Source organism: Myotis brandtii, unplaced genomic scaffold, assembly GCF_000412655.1.
Source record: "Myotis brandtii unplaced genomic scaffold, ASM41265v1 scaffold53, whole genome shotgun sequence".
Taxonomy (NCBI): domain Eukaryota; kingdom Metazoa; phylum Chordata; class Mammalia; order Chiroptera; family Vespertilionidae; genus Myotis; species Myotis brandtii.
This window is the reverse complement of record NW_005369942.1, coordinates 2,139,929-2,162,769: the sequence shown is the minus strand read 5'-3', so window position 1 is coordinate 2,162,769 and position 22,841 is coordinate 2,139,929. Positions and strand designations below refer to the sequence as shown.

Sequence of the window (22,841 nt, the reverse complement as noted above, 5' to 3'; positions counted from 1 at the left end):
CGCAATGCTCAGGCCCCTATATACATGACTACCCTCTTGGCTCTCAATCAGGGAGGTTACAGGTCTGAAGCAACCCTGTAGTGCAGTTATTTATTGTGGAATTCCCCTGGCTCTATACCTCTGAGTCACCATCCATAGCAGAGCTCAGAACTATCTTCTCACCTGGGCCCCAGTCTGTATATGCCCCCATTAATACCAGTTATTCAACTTCCATTATGTGTGAAATTACCCTTCCAGGTAATAGTGTGCTAAACCCACATCCAGGGGCAGGCTAATTCCCCCAGCTCTCAATGTCCTAGAAAATAATTACGTTATCAAAATACATCAGTGTTTTCCAGATAATTGACATTAAAAAGCAGTTAACCATCTAATAAAATGCAAAGGGAGCACAGTATCACTTTGGAGGCATTCTTGGCAAAAATGCATCACCTGAATCTGTCTAATGTTTTTTCATAATTACACTCAAACAGAGGAACATTCTTCAAAGGTTCCTGCCTTACGGAAGTTTTTTGTTGGAGGAAAAAAAATTGACAAAAAAACATAGACTCCTTACCATAACAATTGTACCCCTTAATCTATCATTGGGAAAGCCGGTAAAAAGAAGACATAAATTTTACAGTTAAATTTGCTCTGAAGTAATGGAGCAGTAGATGAAAGAATATACCACTCAATAACAGGCAAAACTAATTGGTACTAATAAAGAAAATTTCATTTTTACACCTGTCTATCACATAGATACTTTGTAGTAGAGGCCAAGTCATGGAGTGGAATTCCACAGAAGGTAAGAAACTAGAAATCACCCCTGGGGGCCACTGAAAAGTGGAGTGTTTTGCTAATGCTCTCACCAAGTCTGGCTTTCCGTTGTTCATTTATCAACCCTCTGAAATCACAGCTCTTTTCTTACTCCAGTTACCATCCTAACTCTAAAAAACATCTGGAAAAGCAGGCCACAAACAGCTCTCTGCCACCTTTGGGCACGTGCTGCTACATGCTGCCATCTCTGTTCTTTGCCAACAATAACAGCTGCTGCTGAGTAAGGGCGGCCAGCAGCATTCCACTTAGAATGTAGAATTGGTTTGGGATATTAAGAACAACAATTAAAAAATAAGAATTATTGTTTGAATAAAAAGCTGGGCAAGCTTTCATGAAAAGGATATTTGATTTACTTACCAAGTACATGTTTGCTAAGCTGAAAGATGGGTGGGTGGATAGAGGTATTTTACCTCACAAGCCAGAAAAAATAAAATGCATCAAAATTGAGTCCTTGAAAACTAAGAATCCATTAATCAGCATAACATTAAAAAGTGATTCGCTAAACTTGGATTACCAAATAATTAACAGAAATATCATGTAGGTCTGTTAAAGAAACTTACCTATAACAGGTACCGTGCAATCAATGTAGAATAGAAAGTTAATGCAAGAGAGAGCCCAGTAAAAAGACATGTATATTGAAAATGATCAATGGTTTCAACCAAGTAAACCATTACAAGTTCCACAAATTAAAATAACTTAAAACTTTGAACCTGTGTTCATAAAAGGCAATCCTTTCAGTTCTGTGGTCTTACCTTGCATGGCATCATGGATGCAGTTCTGTGGTCTTACCTTGGATGGTGTGAGGGATGTGTGGAGTCTGAACTAATAGTTCAGGAGATTTCTTGTTAGTGGCTGTGGGTCCTGGAGTTCTGACATGACCTTCTTCCTACTATACAAGAAAATATAAATTACATTAGTTTATTTTCATATTCAATATTTGAATCCATTGAACCAAAACTAAAGTGTAAGATAAGCCTACCCCTGATTGTGAATAAGGGTGTCCAGCCCTGATTGACAACCAACCTCTAACTCTTAATGGTGCATGAAATTATGACCTGGCCCAACAAGGATGTGTTCTCTAGCTATGTTCTCCCCAATGGGATGGGGAAGAACATCATCTCAGAATTTTCAACAGAAAGTCAGGCTCAGCATGTTCAAGCCCACAATTTAAAACAAACAAAACAAGATATGATGTATTCTTTAAGCAGTACCCCCTATCAGATATTGCCCCACACTTCCATTGCAGGTAGGTTAGCTATATGTTACATCCTTAGGCTATCTTTGGCCGGGTTTCATTTTCATCCTGGAGACTAGATACAATGGCCTTGCAGTCAAACTTTACTCTCTGGGTTGAAGGACCAGGCAAGAAGACTACTGGCCTGCAATTCCTTCATGGCATCTGTCACAATATCACTGTCACTGCTGGGGGAAGGTAGTGGGGTAGGGACACTGGAACCAAGAACTGCCCAGCTGAGTCCAGTCAACACATACAGAACAACAATTTAAATCTCTAAACTTTGGGTAGTTCATTACATGGCAATAGATATGCGTCACACGGGGACCCAGGCTGTCAGTGGTCCCACAATATTCAAAATGTGGGTGAAAGGGAAGTATTTCACTTGAAAGCCAAACAATCTGCAACCTCTTACTCCACTGAAAACACTGTGAATATCCATCTCACACAGCAAAGTAATGAAAGCCTTAAAATAGGAAAGTTTACTGTGGCATAGTCAAATTGCCCTGTGATTAGTATCTAATTTGTTTAGCCCTTGAAAAGGGTTAATGCCATGAGAACTTCTAAGTACTTGCTTTTGGAGAAACTGTCACAGTATGAATGAAATTTTTTTAAACATAGAGGTTGCTAAGGAAATGCCTGTGCACAATGCACATTCTAATCTCCCCGCAAAATCTGAGTGGGAGACACAAACCTGAGGATGCAGTCCTAATCACTATTTTAACAATCAAGGAATTGCAAATCAGCATAAAGAGAGGTCACAACGAAATTCACAAGAAATCAATAAATTTTCTGCTTCATCAGTAAACATTAAAGAACTCAGCTAATTGCAAAAAAAGTTAAGCGAGTATTTAACATATTTATTAACTTAGCTAACATGTGTAGTCTTATTTAATTCTCACATTGTCAGTCCCTTTAACCTCCCTTACATGTGAGACCATTCAGGTGCTTTGCCCAGTTTGACGTGAGGATCAGTCAAAAGGAAAGGATCAGTATTGAATGACATTAAGTAGCACCTTTCTTTCTACTAAGTATGAAAAAAAATAAGTGTGAATACTGTATTTAAATAACCTATGTATCAAGATATAAACAATCAGCCCAGCCGGCATGGCTCAGTAGTTGAGCATCGACCTGTGAACCAGGTCACTGTTCGATTCCCAGTCAAGGCACATGCCCAGGTTGTGGGCTCCATCCCCAGTGTGAGGCATACAGGAGGCAGCCAATCAATGATTCTCTCTCATCAGATGTTTCTGTCTCCCTCTCCCTTCCTCTCTGTTATTGATTTCAGAGACATAGGGAGTGCAGTGCAGTGTGTCCACTGTTAAACTAGGTAAATCAGTGTTTAAGTCACAACTAAGACTGCACACACACCCACACACATTTGTTTGATGTTTTGTTATCTTGGAACTAAACAAATTCCATTGTTTTATGATTATGTTGATTGCCAGATTTTTTATTTATCCATAAATTATTTTAAACTAAAGTGTAAGATAAGCCTACCCCTGATTGTGAATAAGGGTGTCCAGCCCTGATTGACAACCAACCTCTAACTCTTAATGGTGCATGAAATTATGACCTGGCCCAACAAGGATGTGTTCTCTAGCTATGTTCTCCCCAATGGGATGGGGAAGAACATCATCTCAGAATTTTCAACAGAAAGTCAGGCTCAGCATGTTCAAGCCCACAATTTAAAACAAACAAAACAAGATATGATGTATTCTTTAAGCAGTACCCCCTATCAGATATTGCCCCACACTTCCATTGCAGGTAGGTTAGCTATATGTTACATCCTTAGGCTATCTTTGGCCGGGTTTCATTTTCATCCTGGAGACTAGATACAATGGCCTTGCAGTCAAACTTTACTCTCTGGGTTGAAGGACCAGGCAAGAAGACTACTGGCCTGCAATTCCTTCATGGCATCTGTCACAATATCACTGTCACTGCTGGGGGAAGGTAGTGGGGTAGGGACACTGGAACCAAGAACTGCCCAGCTGAGTCCAGTCAACACATACAGAACAACAATTTAAATCTCTAAACTTTGGGTAGTTCATTACATGGCAATAGATATGCGTCACACGGGGACCCAGGCTGTCAGTGGTCCCACAATATTCAAAATGTGGGTGAAAGGGAAGTATTTCACTTGAAAGCCAAACAATCTGCAACCTCTTACTCCACTGAAAACACTGTGAATATCCATCTCACACAGCAAAGTAATGAAAGCCTTAAAATAGGAAAGTTTACTGTGGCATAGTCAAATTGCCCTGTGATTAGTATCTAATTTGTTTAGCCCTTGAAAAGGGTTAATGCCATGAGAACTTCTAAGTACTTGCTTTTGGAGAAACTGTCACAGTATGAATGAAATTTTTTTAAACATAGAGGTTGCTAAGGAAATGCCTGTGCACAATGCACATTCTAATCTCCCCGCAAAATCTGAGTGGGAGACACAAACCTGAGGATGCAGTCCTAATCACTATTTTAACAATCAAGGAATTGCAAATCAGCATAAAGAGAGGTCACAACGAAATTCACAAGAAATCAATAAATTTTCTGCTTCATCAGTAAACATTAAAGAACTCAGCTAATTGCAAAAAAAGTTAAGCGAGTATTTAACATATTTATTAACTTAGCTAACATGTGTAGTCTTATTTAATTCTCACATTGTCAGTCCCTTTAACCTCCCTTACATGTGAGACCATTCAGGTGCTTTGCCCAGTTTGACTTGAGGATCAGTCAAAAGGAAAGGATCAGTAGAAAGAAAGGTGCTACTTAATGTCATTCAATACTAAGTATGAAAAAAAATAAGTATGAATAATGTATTTAAATAACCTATGTATCAAGATATAAACAATCAGCCCAGCCGGCATGGCTCAGTAGTTGAGCATCGACCTGTGAACCAGGTCACTGTTCGATTCCCAGTCAAGGCACATGCCCAGGTTGTGGGCTCCATCCCCAGTGTGAGGCATACAGGAGGCAGCCAATCAATGATTCTCTCTCATCAGATGTTTCTGTCTCCCTCTCCCTTCCTCTCTGTTATTGATTTCAGAGACATAGGGAGTGCAGTGCAGTGTGTCCACTGTTAAACTAGGTAAATCAGTGTTTAAGTCACAACTAAGACTGCACACACACCCACACACATTTGTTTGATGTTTTGTTATCTTGGACTAAACAAAATTTTCTCTTTCCTGGGATTCTCTCAAGTGTAAACCCTGTATCTGCACTTCAACGAATTAAATATCAACTTTCAACTTTCAACCTTGCCTTAGATGTCCACATAAAGTCAGAGTAATCCTGAGTCTGTATTCTGTAGGTGCTGACAAGACAAAACACTTTTCTTTCAAGCTGGTTGATTTATCTGGATACAAGAAAAGCTTCTCAAAATCTAGATTGACAAGGTAGATCCAAAAACAATGTTGTTTTCAATTTTTCAAACCGGGGTATAATACTAGTAACCATTTGTTATCCGTATAATACATGACTACCGAAGCAAAAGTCCTCCAACAGATTCAATTTTACAGAATACCAATAGTTCAAGAAAATAATTTGACTTTAAATGTCTGCAAAAAAAACCTGAACTCTAGTAGAGCCCCCTTATCCGCAGGGGATCCTTTCATGCCTGACCGCCCCGCTCCCCAACAAAAACAATCCACAATATCTTTAAAAGGCAGAAAAGGGCATTGAAAAAATAGTCCAAAAATCATTAAATAAAGAGAAAATACGTGTGTGGAAAATATTTGATTGAATATTCATAAATCCTGCTTGGAAACGGGTACAGGTTATCTCTTCTATGTCTGTTGCTTAGCTGACCCCACAGTCCTCTACAGAGGCCCCATCAGGATGTCATACAGACCCTTTCTCTATATAATGCAAGTTGAATGTCCAAGCAAAATTTTTCCTTTGGTGCTAAATCTGCCTTGTTTGAGACTTACGTTCACTGTCCCTCAGACCGTTGGAGGGCCGGACTATAGTTTTAAAAAAAACTATGAACAAATTCCTATGCACACTGCACATATCTTATTTTGAAGTAAAAAAACAAAATGGGAACAAATACAATATTTGTATTTGCATGTGGCCCGCGGGCCGTAGTTTGAGGACCCCTGCTCTATATAATGCAAGTTGAATGTCCACGCAAAATTTTTCCTTTGCTGCTAAATCTGCCTTGCTTGAGACTTATCTTTCAGTTGCCTCCCATATGTACCCCGACCAGGTGTTTCTCACAATTAGAATGGTCAGAGGTGATAGAGGCAGAGATAGACCTGCAACCTGGGTACATGCCATGAATCAAATGCACAACCTGTCAGTGTACAGGACGACATACCAACCAACTGAGCCACACTGGCCAGGGCTTTGTTACAGATAAAATGTAGAATAAAAAAAAAGAGTTGATACAGTTTTTTTAAAAAAACTAAGCTCCAAAAGAACAGGAGTTTTTGTGCTTCTAGTCACTGAGAATAATGACAAAAGAGCGATGAACACGTAGTACACGCATCCCAGGTAAACCAGGTGTTCCTACTTAGAGCAGATTACAGCTGAACTATCAATTCTCATAGATTTTGGAATTGAACAGCTTCAATATCCTCTTCTAATTTATTTAACCAGAACAAAAGTCATCTGCTACTTCACATTGTAAACTTCTCTGTAAAAGTTATTGTACTCAAAAGCATTGTTACATATACATTTGGATATTGTTCCCTTAAACTATTCTGTGAATAATTTCCATGAATACCATTTCTTTAAACATGAAATCATGAAATCATGAGAATACCTTTTCTCTTCTCCCACATTACTATAAGCTTTCAAGTTGAAAGATATTTTCTTAGTCTTTGGTAATGAAGGACAGGAGAATTGGACAGGATGAGTGTCTTTAAAGAACAGCCACCTAGAGACAAGTTAAGGTAGATGGCTGTTCTGAGCCAAACTAGACACAGACACAAACAGAGAGAACTGTCCCAGATTTCTCATCTTGGCTTATAGATTGATGGCTGTGTTGTTCTTGCTTCTTCACAGAACAGTCCAAGTCTGTAATCTCAGTTTCCTCATCAGTTTCCCCCCATTTTCTAGATAAGACCACAGACTGGGTGTCTTAAACAACAGAACTTTAATTCCTGGACAATTTGATAGGACACTAGGAGGGTGGATAATATATAGTGCACTGGGCCTCTAGTATGAGGATAAAGCAGGATACGGCAGGAAAAAGACCAAGCAAGGATGAGGTCTCAACTGATGAGTGATTGCCACTTTGCAGGAGGTGAGCTTCAATGAGCAGCCACTGCTAGTGGAAGGTTAAGGATGGATATTCTCTAGCATACTACAACACTGAGATTTGATAGTTAATGCAATGAAAAGGAATGAATAATGTAAAGGGAGGCACTATGCCAGCCAGCATATAAGTGGAAGGGGATGTACTAGTTGGTGAGCATTGTTACATATACATTTGGATATTGTTCCCTTAAACTATTCTGTGAATAATTTCCACGAATACCATTTCTTTAAACAGTTGAAAGCTTATAGTAATGTGGGAGAAGAGAAAAGGTATTCTCATGATTTCAAGTTGAAAGATATTTTCTTAGTCGTTGGTAATGAAGGACAGGAGAATTGGACAGGATGAGTGTCTTTAAAGAACAGCCACCTAGAGGCAAGTTAAGGTAGATGGCTGTTCTGAGCCAAACTGGACACAGACACAGAGAGAACTGTTCCAGGTTTCTCATCTTGGCTTATAAATAGATAGATGTCTGTGTTGTTCTTGCTTCTTCACAGAACAGTCCATCTTCACAGAACAGTCTAAGTCTGATAAGGAAACAGATTACAGTTTCCCCCCATTTTCTACATAAGACCACAGACTGGGTGTCTTAAACAACAGAACTTTAATTCCTGGACAATTTGATAGGACACTAGGAGGGTGGATAATATATAGTGCACTGGGCCTCTAGTATGAGGATAAAGCAGGATAGGGCAGGAAAAAGACCAAGGATGAGGTCTCAACTGATGAGTGATTGCCACTTTGCGGGAGGTGAGCTTCAATGAGCAGCCACTGCTAGTGGAAGGTTGAGGATGGATATTCTCTAGCATACTACAACACTGAGATTTGATAGTTAATGCAATGAAAAGGAATGAATAATGTAAAGGGAGGCACTATGCCAGCCAGCATATAAGTGGAAGGGGATGTACTAGTTGGTGCAATGATATAGGGGAAATGGTAACTGTAAGCAGTGTGGAATTAGGTGGATATAGCAAAGTGCTCTGTCATATTGGAAAAAGAAAATGATTCATACTTTGAAAGGTTCAAGACTTTCCAAGCAAAGTTTAATAACACTCCTAAGGCTTAGGAAGAGCCACACTCAAGGGGCCAAAGAGCCGCATGAGGCTTGTGAGCCGCACTTTGCTGACCACGGAACTAGGGGAAATGGTAACTGCTATATCCACCTGATTCCCCACTACTTACAAAGTGCTCTGTCATATTGGAAAAAGAAAATGAAAGGTTCAAGACTTTCCAAGCAAAGTATGAATCAAAGTTTAATAACAGAGAGCCTTCCTGACAGGTAGTGTTCTAGGTCTGCTAAGAGAGGGAAGAGATTGTACACCAAAGGAGCTAAAGGAAGAGACTGTACACCAAAGGAGCTAAAGAATGTGGCTAACAGGTACTAGCAGGAAACAGGATTCACTCCCGGGCATATTCTTGAGGCTACTGAATCAAACTCTTACATTCTACCTTTCTTGTCAATATAGGGCCCTTTCCTGTAATACAAGATTTAACAGCCTTGAGGAGATGGGCCAAATACTCTTACTTCTTCTAAAAGTCATACCTAGCAAAAGTGATGGCCCCAAATTAAGTAAGGTAGAGCTACCAGAACTGCCAATTCTATGGAGAAAGAGCAGTGAGCATGGTTTTTAATTGAGGATACTGAATCAAACTCTTACATTCTACCTTTCTTGTCAATATAGGGCCCTTTCCTGTAATACAAGATTTAACAGCCTTGAGGAGATGGGCCAAATACTCTTCTTCCAGAACTGCCAATTCTATGGAGGAAGAGATTAAAAACCATGTTCACTGCTCTAAGAATTAATAAAACAATAATTGACAGTTTCTTGGAAGAGCCTGAAGCACACGCCATTTACTATGCAATCTGCTCTCCTTATCACCAAAGGGCATTAGCTTTGTTGAGAAGCCCACTAGGGCTGCTCTCTACAGGCTGGGTCTGATGGTGAGAGATGCTTTAACTGAACAGGGAGTCAGAGCAGCAGTGAGATGATGGTATCCCCAATCAGCAGTGAGCTCATTACTGCAATGAGCAGCAAGGACCAGGATAGCAACTAGGAAAGAACATCTGCAGGGGTTGTCATGCTCTCTCCATCATGTTTCACTAGACAAGTTTCCATCAAGAAGGATGCCTTTTCTCCAAGGGATCTATAGCCATTTACTTAGGCAACTATTCAACATTTCTATTCAACATTGCTCTTAATGTATATAGAGTCAGGCTCACTAATGTCAGATCAAAGTGCTCTCATCTAAAAGTGAGGCTGCATGGAGTCAGGCAATAGGCAGAATCCTGGCTTAGGCATGTATAGACCCACCCACTAGTAATTTCCCAGGTTATTTTGGTCAAAGTGGTTTTCTAAATTAAATGCTGAAAAAACTACTGAAATAGCATTCATTTTAAATTTTGAACCTTGTATAAATAATAAATGTCAAAAGCCTGTCTGTCTCATACATTTTCCTTTTATATCAATGAAAAAGTGTATGCTTTGGAGAAGTTCATTTTATTCATTAAAAAATTAAACTGGGTGGTACACATAGTTGTTAAGAAATGGCACATTAATAATTCCCTTGGGTCCTCCCATACACCATCACATACATATTCCATTCACCTACTTTGTGGCACTTTAAAGATCTGTTCTCTAATATCTTTGCACATAAAAGAATCTATAAGCTTTTCTTTTCTCACCAAGGCCCACAATAATAAAAAAAATCATGTGGCTTTTCAGCTAAAATGATGTTATTTTCAATTTAATAATGTTATTTTCAATTACAGTTTTACTTTCAATCATGGATCCCCGCCCCCTCCCCCCCAACCTCCGCAACAATATATAGCTTTTCTTCAGTAGTTTCCCTTATCCTTCCTCTAATCCTGGAGTGTGTGTTTCAGTGCAGGCTCAGTTCTTGGCTGGAGTGACTAGTGTGGACATTTTATTGCTTTTGTACATCACTTTTCTTTCCAGAACTAATGAATAGTATTAATTAGCACTAATTGTTGGTTGACTTCATAAGATTTTTTTCTAGGTAGATGATCATATGATAAAAAATGAGTTGTATCCCTTCTCTTTAAAAGAACATAAAAGTGGGCATAAGAATTAAATACTGACAATTTTTTAACAGACTAAATGAGAAAAATCAATGCATTTAAGATATTAATTTTATATCAAAAAGGTTACAGTTTTGTGATGAAATAATAGATTATGAAAAGGTAGGTTTTAAATTTACTATTAAATTCACTTAGCCAATCATTTATTTATATGGCTTTTGAAAGTTTGGTAGAACTCACAGAACAAACCTCCTCAGGCTGTAGCCTTTTCTGAGAGGAAAACTTCAATGAACATTTCAGTTTCTTTATTGCTTATTGATCTGTTCAGATGCTTTTTTCTCGTTCTCAGAGAGAAAAGTAATTTACCCAATTTTCTGTTGCCATATACTGGCTGAGATGAAAATTTAGCTCAGCTCTCATTGATTCCATAGCTTATGGTCTTAACTCTGTGATGACTACCACACAGCCTTATCTTATTTATAGTTACAGAGAACATCTTCTAGAGCAGTGGTTCTCAACCTTGGCTGCACATTAGAATTTCCAGAGGATGGGGCCCAGAAATCAGGATTTTAAAAAGATTCCCAGGTGATTCTGTTTCTTTGTGATGGGGTGGGGCCACAACATTAGTAACAGAGTACAAATTATGTATACAGAAGATGGCTCATGTTAGCCTAGACTACAGATTGAAGGCAGGCATGAAGAAAATGAGAAAGTTATTACAGTAACTCAGGCATAAGTTGGAGTACTGCGGCTAGGCTTATCCGCTCAGGCCGCAGTGAGGCTTGGCTTCTCCACTCGGGCTGCAACAGCGAGGCTTGGCTTCTCCACTCCGGCTGCAAGTGAGGCTTGGAAATAAGAAGCCAAGGCTCTTCAGTTGTCTGAAGGCTCCGGCCCCAGCGAAGACTGAAGACAACTGAAGAGCCTTGGCTTCTTATTTCCAAGCCTCACTTGCAGCCGGAGTGGAGAAGCCAAGCCTCGCTGTTGCAGCCCGAGTGGAGAAGCCAAGCCTCACTGCGGCCTGAGCGGATAAGCCTAGCCTTGAGGTTTGGCTTCTCCTCAGCAGCCGGACCAAAGGCCTGGGTCCTGGGTGCTGGAGGAAAACCGGTGCCGGCAGCCAGGGGAAGGAAGACCTATTGTGTGAATCTTCATGCAACAGGCCTCTAGTTATTATATATTGATGATAAAAAATTAAAGAAAATGATAGAGAATTGTTAAAGGAATTTGGAGGGAAGAGCCAGTCCTTATTTTCTTTGGGAGGAGTCATTGAGGGGTTGGAGGAGGGCTAAGCTGTCTCTAGAGCAGGGGTGGGCAAACTTTTTGACTCGAGGGCCACAATGGGTTCTTAAACTGGACCGGAGGGCCGGAACAAAAGCATGGATGGAGTGTTTGTGTGAACTAATATAAATTCAAAGTAAACATCATTACATAAAAGGGTACGGTCTTTTTTTTTTTTTTTAGTTTTATTCATTTCAAACGGGCCGGATCCGACCTGCGGGCCGTAGTTTGCCCACGGCTGCTCTAGAGAGTATTCTGCTCTTTCCCACCCCCAAGCCACTAGTGTAGGGGATAGAAACTGAACTCCCTGCCCCAGTGCAGAGCTGTTAGACAAATTTAGACAGATGCCTATTGTTTTGTCCTAATACTGAGACCCAGAATCGGTCATGACATGGCGAAATCTGTTAATATAAATTTTATTAATAGTAAAGATGTTTTGGAAAATGTGGCTTATACCTAATCCTAAATGTCAATTAGTTCAGAACTCAAGAAAGGAATTTTATTTTTGGCTTCCTCAAACCCCATTTTAAAGTATGCATTAAAACATATATAAAATTTAAAATAAACAGCTGGTTGATTTGTTTGAAATGGAAATAAGAATCTGTGAAACATTCACATGGAAGTGAAAATTAAAATCCTGGAAAAGAATAAGGAAACTGAATTTGAAGATCCAGCTTTGAGAAATAGATTATATATTTGAGAAATAGAGTGTATATTTGAGAGGTAAATCAGGTAAACTGATGTCCTTTGTTTTCTAATGTTTCTTCATTTCTTGAGGACTAACCAGTTCTAAAACAGTCCACAAGTATACTTTATACATACCCTTTTTCTTAAAGTTAATTGCAACCTAAAAACAAGAAGCAGAACATTGATGAATGGCTCTATGGCATGTGTATATTATATATTACTGGTCAGTGAAAAAACTGTCAGAAATTGTGATAAAAATTGGTTTCTATGCTAGGTTAGAAATTCCAATAATAACTCATGGGACCAGCAACTGGGCCATAACTGCTTTCCCAGACCCATCCTTACTATGTATTTAGACTATGGTTCTACCACTGACTGAATAGAGAAGTCAGACTCAGTCTCATTGTTGACCAGAGTTGATTGAGAGGGTATTATATGTATAAATTGTTGCTCATTCAACATGGCTGGACAGAGAGATGAAGATTCAGTAGGAATTAGGAATAATACATTCAGTGCCACAATCACCAACACTTATTATGTGTAAGGATAATAATAATATCATCCATGTATGATTAAAAACACCTACTCTCCTCAAAGAGACATTCAGCCAATTCATCCTACACTAACAACTAGAGGCCTGGTGCATAAAATTCGTGCATGGGGAGGGAGGATCCCTCAGCCCGGCCTGAACCTTCTCCAAACCTGGACCCCTCGGGGGATGTCCGACTGCCTCTCACAATCTGGGACTGCTGGCTCCTAACCGCTTCCCTGCGTGCCTGATCACCCCTAACTGCTCCCCTGCTGGCCTGCTCACCCCTAACCGCCTCTGCCTTGCCCCGCACCCAGGACCCAGGATTCCCTTCTCCAGCCAGTCACAGGGACCCGGGCTTCCCTCTCTCTAGCCGGCCACAGGTACCCAGGACCCAGGCTGGCTTCGCCCAGGCTGGCCACAGCCACAGGGGACCATGAGCGGGCAGCTTCACCTGGGCCGCAGCCACAGGCGCTCGGGACCACAGGGCAGGAGGCTTGTCCCTCTTCTGGATCGCAGCCTGGCTGGTCCCCAGTCCTCTCTCGTGAGCTCATTTGTGCCTGGCTGGTCCCCATTCCTCTCTCCACAGTGTTGAGTGTCTGAGCAGTTAAGGTGTGAGGGCGTGATGATGTGAGAGCATGACAACCATTTGAATATTAGCATAAACCATGAAAATGTATCCTATATAATAAAAAGCTATGTGGAATGATTGGGGAAAGCAAGCATAACACGACACTTATAAAATCCTCCACATTCTACCTCAGTCTAGTCCCCTCCCCCCCATTACAAAGTAGAAATAGTCTAGTCCCCCCCGATTACAAAGTAGCAATATTATTTACTATTAAAAATTAGTCATTTATTAAATGGTAGATATATTACATTGTTGGGTGAATAAAACAAATGCAAAATTGTGCTTTCATATATAACAAGCAGCCCACATTTCCCAAGTTTTATTTCAAATTAATTGGAACCATTATCATTTTTCCTAGTAAAAGTGTCATTTTATTTGGTGATAAACCTCCAGACCCACAAAAACCAGGATAGAATTCAAGAAAAAATTGAGTTTAGCCATATAAAATATGATTTTTACCCCAATCCTCTCTCTTCTTCCTTACAAAAGCAGGTTGCATGAATATGAGACCCTTTCATTCTGTCTTCTGTAAAATTTAAATTTTCTGAATCTTTCTGTAAGAGAAAATATTTTCTCTTCTGAATCTCTCAGCTATTTATCTTTCCAGCCATTTATCCGTCCATACTACATTTTGAACATTAAGAAAATCACAGCTTTTGGTTAAGGCAGCAAGTCTTATAGATGAGGTCACCATTGAGCAAACATTTACTTATCTTTACCATATATTTGTAATAATAATTTGCATTTTATTATCTCCTCATGTGTCTTGTATGCTCATTTTACTAGTAGTATCTCCTCCTGTCCCTTAGCTTCCATACACTTGATCAGAGACCCAACAAATTTTGGAACTTGTTGAGCTTATGTAATTTTGATTTAGAGAGAACCCATTACAGAGTCAGGATATTGGGTAAAACTCTAGAAATTCTTGACTTTCTATCAGAGAAATGATCTACATCTACTAGGGTCTAGTAACAGATTCACACCACACAGATCATGAGATGAGAGAGGAGGGCTACACCCCAACACTTACCAAACACCAAAATTTTGTGGTCATGATATCCTGTAATTTTATGGATTTTGAAGGAAATATGTGGACCTGGAGAAGACTTGGTTTTATGACTCTCAAGATTGGTTCCAAAGTTCCTTGTTTTAGGGCACTTATTCAAATTTTTTTGGTGAGTTGGTATGGAGAGGAAGGGAGAAGGAGAGAGAGATAGAATTGAGCATTTTACTAAATCCTCCGGCTGCCTTCTGCATGCCCCACACTGATCAATGATTCTCTCTCATCATTGATGTTTCCGAGTGTACTGTTTCCAAAAAGTAAAAGCCCAATAAAGGATCAACCTCTTTCTGTTGTGGTTAGTGGCTACAGACATAGCATTTTTTTTTAAATTAGGAGGATGTGGAATGTCCCCTTGGGCTCTGCATCATAATGATTGCCTCAGAGCCTTAGCTACTGATCCATTCATGGCCCACATAGAGTATCAACATATCATCGATGTAATGGAATATTTACATTTTAAATTTCAATCAGCAGTATACAGTATTCTAGGATTGGTCCAACTAACAGACAACATAGTTTGGGATTTCAAGCAGTAAAAGTATACTGAAGGCCTTTCCATATGATGTAAGCTGACACTGACTATTTCTGGGAAGGTACTTTAGAAAGAACATTAGCAATATTCCAAACAGCATGCCAATTGCCAGTAGTATCGGTTATTTGCAATAGTAATAGTGTCAGATACAGTGGGAACAATGATGACTAATTCCTCTGTGTTTTATAGTACCAGTAACTTTCACCAGGCAGACAGGGCTGCTAAAGCAAAAGATAGCATTACATATCATCCTCACATATGTTAAATCTTGTATGAAAAGACTAAATTATTTTTTCTCAGCACAGGAATGGAGAGCATTAGGCGTTCAAGCTTTTCTTGGCCATACAGATGGTTGACAGTTGCAACCTACTGTTGGATTCTGTGTTATCTAATCAAGAACACATATTCACACACTCTGGATATCCTTGTCGGTTATGTAGGCAAATATAAAAAACTAGGGGCCCGGTGCACAAAATTCGTGCACTGAGCAGGGGGTGTCCCTCAGCCCAGCCTGCCCCCTCTCACATACTGGGAGCCCTCAGGGGATGTCCTAGTGACGGCGTAGGCCTGCTTCCTGCTCCCCTTGGTGATAGAGCCTAAGCTGCAGTCTGGCCTCCTTTTGTGGGAGGTGACCTGGCTGATCAGGTGAAGGCACCAGCCCCATCACCCTGATGCTGCAGCCACTGCCAGTCACCGTAGCCAGCAAGGTTTTTTTCATCAACAAGGACTCCAGTCCCTTCACCATGAAAAAATGGCAACTTTCTTTAGGCATTTTCAAGATGTGTCTTTCATATAATAATAATTTCTTTATTATTTTTTTTTATTCTCACCTGAGGATATGTTTCCATTGATTTTTAGAGAATGTGGAAGAGAAAGGGAAAGACAGAGAGAAACATCAAAGTAAGAGGAACACTTTGATTGGTTGCCTCCTGCATGAGCCCTGACCTGGGCCCCAGCCAGGGAGGAGCCTGCAACCTAGGTACATGCCCTTGGTCAGAATTGAACTCAGACCCTGCCATCAGCAGGCCAAGGCATTATCCACTGAGCCAAACCGGCTAGGGCAGGAGATGACATTTCTTAGCCTTCCAGCAGCGGACTTTCATTTTTTTCGCCAGGAGTGTGGTGAAAAACCCTAGATCACCTTTTTGGATTTTTATTACCCAAGTTACTAAGAATATTACCAGTGGCATACAGGGAGCTTAACCAATGAGCGGTCAGAAAAGGTGTTTCCTCTGTAGTTCACACCAATCGCCGGCTTGCCTCCCCTCCCCCCAGGCCTGATGCCTCGGCCAGAGGCGTCGACCCCCATCACCGGATCGGCCAGATCAACCCTCACCCAGGCCTGACGCCTCGGCCAGAGGCGTCGACCCCCATCACCGGATCGGCCAGATCAACCCTCACCCAGGCCTGATGCCTCGGCCAGAGGCGTCAGGCCTGGACAGGGAACCCCCAGACCCCTCCACTTGCCGGCTCCGCCCCCGCCCAGGCCTGTCGCCTCTGGCCCAGGCTTCAGGCCTGGGCAGGGGACCCCCATTTCCCCCCCATCACCGGCTCTGCCCCCCGCCCAGGCCTGATGCCTCTGGCCCAGGCGTCAGGCCTGGGCAGGGGACCCCCATCTCCCTCCGATCGCCAGATCGGCCCCTTGCCCAGGCCTGACGCCTCGGCCAGAGGCATCAGGCCTGGGAAGGGGACCCCCCAGATCTCTCATCTAATATTTTATTAGATACCACTTTTAATCCTAGACTAGAAATAAATTTGAATCTTGGGGATGGATTTTTAAAAAAATATTTACATTCTAAAATAAATTGCTGTGTAAGTAACTGCCCAAGCTTTAAATCATCCACATGTAACTGACTTCTTGAGTTTGAATAAAGTGTTCCAATAGAAAATATAGAGAAGGAAAGGGGGGAAAGGAAAATTAATGAGCCATGGTTTAGCAAGACATCTGTATTTTTTTCTATGGGTTTTTCCATTGTCAGTTTGATTAATGGGATGTCTTTAAATGTATCTCCTTTTGGATATCTTATATCTCGACAAGTCTATTTCATGTTCTTGCCACCAACATTTCCAGTAGATTTCTTCAACATGTCAGAATGACAGATAAGTTTCTTGGGTCAGTCTTATAGAGAGCTCATTATTGTTTCAAACCAGTGCAATTGCCCTGAAGGTCCCGTAAGCGAAGGGCCTTTGGCGTGCCATGTGATTTCCAAACCCATGCTGCATAAAGATGTCATTTCTGGGTTTAAAATAAGGTTACAAGCCACTAGTCAAGGTCTTATACTGATTCTTATAAACATTCATCATCATCTCCTGAGCTGATGGGAAATCAAGATTTAAATATATCATATGGGCTTTTAATTTCTTCTTTAAGCTATCTACAACATGCACTTTTAATAACTATCTCTACCAAGTTCTAAACCAGTCAATCAAAAGTTCACTGCCCCAATCCCCCGCAGAATCTGTTATTGCCCAGAGTCAAGTGACAGTGCCCAGAACTCCATACCAAATAATTTCTTATATTTCTCCCAAAAATTTGAGTTTCATTCTAATCCTTTCAGGGAAAATTGTCAAAGTCTCTAATCTTGCACACTGAAGTAATACTTATAAATGTAATGAATTAAACTTAAATAGAATTCTGTAACTTCAAGTTACAATATGTAATAAAATAATTATAAATAAAAATATTTATATTCAATTTTGAAAGATTAATCTTCAGTTTAAGCAGTTCAGGTTTTTTTTAATTTATAAATGTAGTTTAAAATATTAGAACATGTTTAAATAAAATTTTAAATAGGACTAGACATAATTCAATGTTCAAGTGAAAGTAATTACCAAAATCTGCCAGTTTCATAAAATGTAATATTTCTATGCTGAACTTAGGAGTATAAAAAAGAATTCAGGCCCTAACCACTTGGCTCAGTGGATAGAGCATCAGCCTGTGGACTGAAAGGTCCCAGGTTCGATTCCGGTCAAGGGCATGTACCTTGGTTGTGGGCACATCCCCAGTAGGAGGTGTGCAGGAGGCAGCTGATCAATGTTTTTCTCTCATCAATGTTTCTAACTCTCTAGCCCACTCTCTTCCTCTCTGTAAAAATCAATAAAAATATATTTTAAAAATAAGTAAAATAAAAAAGAATTCAGTTTTGAACTACAGATTTATTTACCTATTAAATAATAAATGATAAACCTATAAGTAGTCTTCTGCACACAAACTCCACCAAAAACTTAATATTTATGCAATAATGCTACATTGCACTTTCCTTTTAATGCGTTTCAATTGTTATTGCATTCTTGCCAGACATCAATAATATATACCTTTATTAGCATCTCATACTAATTATTCCCTTCATCATTAGAAGGCAAAATCTTTCTCTGCTGAATTTTTCAAATGTGTCATTTTTACTCTTTTCTATATATCTCAAATACAGTATGAACATTTTAAAATTCTTCCCCCTAGCCATTTCTTATCTAGTTCCTAACATTCTAAATTGCTTAATAAAGAGACTACTGAAAGCAAATACAGGATAAGGAAATGCCTTCTGGATATGTACATGAGGAATTTCTGCCTCAGTTTCTGAGCAAATGCATGTGACCAATTCATGCTTTAGCCAGGTGCATTAAATTTAAAGAGTTCAACAAGAATTTATGTATTATTAGCTTTAATTCTGAGTTACTGGAATAATTGATCTTTTATGCCATTAATGTGGCCCATTTGACATTACTTCAGTATAATTTAATGCCAAAAACCACTAACAAATTCCAGGAAGTAATGTTGCGAATATCAACATATTGATTTAAAGTTTATACGGAGAGACAAGACCCAGAAAATTCAACACAATGTTCAAAGAGAAAAGTTGGAGGGCTGACACTACCAGACATCATCATTTATTATAAAGCTATAATTAATCACAGGTCAATGGAATAGAATAGAGAGCCTGTCGGAAGCTGGTCCACCCTTGCTGCTTGACACAGTCGCTGCAGGGAAGAAACATCTGCACAGTTTATGTTTCAAAGGACCTGGTGTATATGGCATATGTTTGCTCCCCCTCTTAGCGCTATGTGTTTTAAACAGGACCACCTCCCCGAGAAAGGTTGTTTCCCCAGGTTAGGGATTAACAGGACTAAGGAAGAGAATAAAGCAGTAAATCCCCCTAGTGTTACAGAAATACCATGTACTACTTATGAAGAACTTGGACTAAGACTGTTGGCAATAAATTTGGGACTTGTTGGGCCCACATCCCCAGGGGTCTGCCCACCAGGGAAAGCACCAAAGCCTATATCCCTGGAGATCCACTGACACAGGGCAGTCCCAGGGAAGGCAAGCAGCAAGGCTGGGAGGACATAACCTTTACTGGGTAGAATAATCTCCTTCAGTCACTTCCTTGTGGCCTATCAGTAGAGCAGTGACCTTGGAATAGCCCTTGTAATGGAACACAGAGATTAACCTAGACAAGATTAAAATCAACAGAACTAGATAGAGACAGGATTTTTGGCAAAGGACAGATAAGAAACAAGGAACTGTAGAACGTTACCCAAAATATACCATGATGTGATTATAGACTAGGCATGCTTATAGGATCAAATGGTATAAATATAGATGTAATAGGAGAATAGAAGAAGAACCTCACTATGCTGATTAACTGAACGCTGTCTCCATGTCCTTCATTCTTCGCCGACTCCGTCCACACTTTTGGGAACCCCTGGACCTGCTGGGGCTGGACCCCCACAAGAGCCCAGACACAGGCCCCCATAAATAAAGTCAACTGATCTTTGCTCCATTTTATTGCCTTTGCTCTTTTGTCCAAGATAATTTCTTCAACAACAAATAATAACTCTAAAACTCCTAGATGATAACATAAAAAAAAAACCTAGACAATCTTGGGCATAGCAATGACTTTTTAGATACACTACTAATAGCATGATGCATAAAAGAAAAAATTGATAAACTGGATTTCATTAATACTAAAAATTTATGCTCTTCAAAAGACAATGTTAAAACATGAGAAGACAAGCCACAGGCTGGAAGAAAATATTTGCAAAAGGCAATGATTAATCAATGGGTCAAAGACCTTAACAGATACTTCGACAAAGAAGACATACAGATGGCAAATAAAAATATGAAAAGATTCTTCACATCATATTTCATCAGGAAAATGTAAATTAAAACCATAATGAGATACCACTACACACCTCTTAGAATGGTCAAAATCAGGAACACCGGTAACGCCAAATGATGGTGAGGACATAGAGCTACCGGAACTTTTGCATTCCCACAACTAACAAGTAAAACAGTACAGCTACTTTGGAAGACAGTTTGGCAGTTTCTTACAAAACTAAGCACACTTTCACCATGTAATCCAGCAATTATGCTCCTTGGCATTTACCCAAAGGGAAGGAAAACTTACGCCCACACAAAAAATTGCACATGGATGTTTAAAGCAGCTATATTCATAATTGTCAAAACTCAGAAACAACCAAGATGTCCTTGAGTGGGTGACTGGATAAATAAACTATTGTACATCCAAGCAATGGAATATATTCAGTACTAAAGGGGGATGAGCTATGAAGCCATGAAAAGGATAAAAAGGAAACTTAAATGCATATTATTGAGTTAAAGAAGTCAGTCTATATACCATATGGTTCCAAATATATGACATTCTGAAAAAAATACACAAAACACTATGGAAACAGTAAAAGGATCAATGGTTTCTAGGGTTTGAAGGTATGGGGAGGAATAAATAGGAATATCACAGAGAATTTTTAGGTTGATTTTATAAACCTTGTCTGGGACAAAAACTTTCATTTGGGTTCTTGTGAAAAGTTATGCCTGATTACATATGATGTGGATGTGTATTACTTGAACTAAGGTCTCCAGAATATCTTAACTTCTCACTATAGCATGTAAAATTAAGGAGAAAATTATTTTGTAAAATCTCTTTTAGGGAGTATATTACTAGTCCAACAAATGACAATGATTGATATTTAATTTTTAAACAGAATCTGGCAATCTATGAAAAAAACAAAAAGAATATATTATGTTATGTCCTAATTAAAAACTAATTAAATATTAGATTTACTGCTTATTTAATATTTAATTGCTACTATGCATTTTCTGGTGATTCTTCTAATAAAAATGTAAGTTTATGTGCAGGAAATATTATCAAGCAAGAAGAACAGGTCCTTTAGTAGACAGTTACCACATATGAGAAGGCAGGCTCAGAATTTTAGGATATCTTGCTATTCTTTTCTATGAAAAAAAGATTCTCCATTATTGATGGTATATTCCATTATGGTATCTCATCCAGATTTCACAGTATAGTGGTTTCTCTGCATTATTATTTCATCAAAGCAATCAAAGAAGAGTGAACCAAAATATTTATTTTTGTTTTAAAGTTCAGCATGCCACTCCAGTAAAAATATACACAAAATTGAATGTGTTGTGACTATGAAATGTGTTTCTCACCACTACAAGAGGCATGAAGTGTTGAAAGTTGTGTGTTGAATATTTATTATTTTGAAATTTTGTATCAGTTTACAATAAAAAGGTATACTACAGATAATATATTTGAAGAGGAGCAATATTTTTTATTCTATGATTTTTGGGTGAATATTTATGTAAAATATTTTGAATATAGGACACACTTATCTATTCACCTTAGATGGTTCTTACTAAATGTTTAATTCATGCTAGTTTTATCTCATATTCATTGAACTCTCAAGCAGTGATTACTGGTGTCCCAAATATACTGAAGGGTAGTAAAGAAATTTAGTATAATCCAATTATACTATGCAATAAATCAGAATCCCTTTTTGTATTGATTTGGAAGAATAAAAATTAATCATCAAGATGATCATTAGTGAACTATAGTGACTATTTTGGTCACAGAGGAATATATGTTTATCACCACTACTTCAATCATCTTAAATAACTGACTAAATAACAATGCTTTTATTTAATTTAAGTACAGAGAACACATTATATTTATTATTCTTAGGAACCAAAAATATCATCATCATAATAAACTTGATATTAAGAGATCACCAACATGTATTGTGAATAACATATGATTTTATTTATATTGTTCATAATAATTTTAATGGTTTATTCTAAAAGGTGTTTAGGATGCTCCTAACATATCAGATAAGCTGGACTGAGGTTAATTAACCTCTTTTACAAATACTTGAATTATTTCTGATCATCTTTGCTTCTATTTTTAGCACTTTACAGTTCACTTAAGCTATTATATTCATCATTATATATAATACTACAACTAGCCTATTATGTATGGATAGTGTACTTCTAAGATGGTCTATAGCTGGAAAGCACAAAAACCAGGGCTATATCAAGAATTTTTACTCTCAGTCTACTGTACTTCCCTTTATAGCAAATTGCCATGAAAGAGCTGCCACCATTAAAACCATGTGATATATTAAAGGATATTGTTAAATAGTGGTTTTGCATTGAGAACATTAAAAGTAAATTCAGAGGCAGCTCTAAGTTCAAGGTGGTCCTGGATTCAGTCTTCATTACCTCCCCTCCAGAGGAATCATAAAAACAGTTGTAAAATATGTCTAATGTCTCCAATAAAAAAGGTAACTTACCTCCCAATTTTTAATTGGGAAATACTAATCTCTGAGGGGGATACTCCTGAGGCAGCATTTCTGAAGTTGCATTTGCTTGAGAATTTCCCACAATTTAATGGGGGGAAAATGTTGACCTAAAACACAGCAGGGGAGTTCTTGTTCATATGCCTGCGTGGAGGCTACTCTGCTGTCCCCA

The 22,841-nt window shown here is 39.1% G+C and overlaps 1 protein-coding gene across 2 annotated transcripts in view; it reads right to left on the bottom strand.

The window, feature by feature from the left end:
* Nucleotides 1-1,602: 1,602 nt before the first annotated feature.
* SLC7A11 (solute carrier family 7 (anionic amino acid transporter light chain, xc- system), member 11) overlaps nt 1,603-22,841 on the bottom strand; it is a 215,664-nt gene continuing 194,425 nt past the window's right edge. The window contains exon 13 of one of the 2 annotated variants that reach the window (XM_014548973.1): nt 1,603-1,702. In XM_014548973.1, the coding sequence (XP_014404459.1) occupies nt 1,659-1,702 (44 nt within the window). In that variant the 3' untranslated portion in view covers nt 1,603-1,658. The remainder of the gene's footprint in view (nt 1,703-22,841) is intronic. The other variant, XM_014548974.1, reaches the window with a different exon arrangement.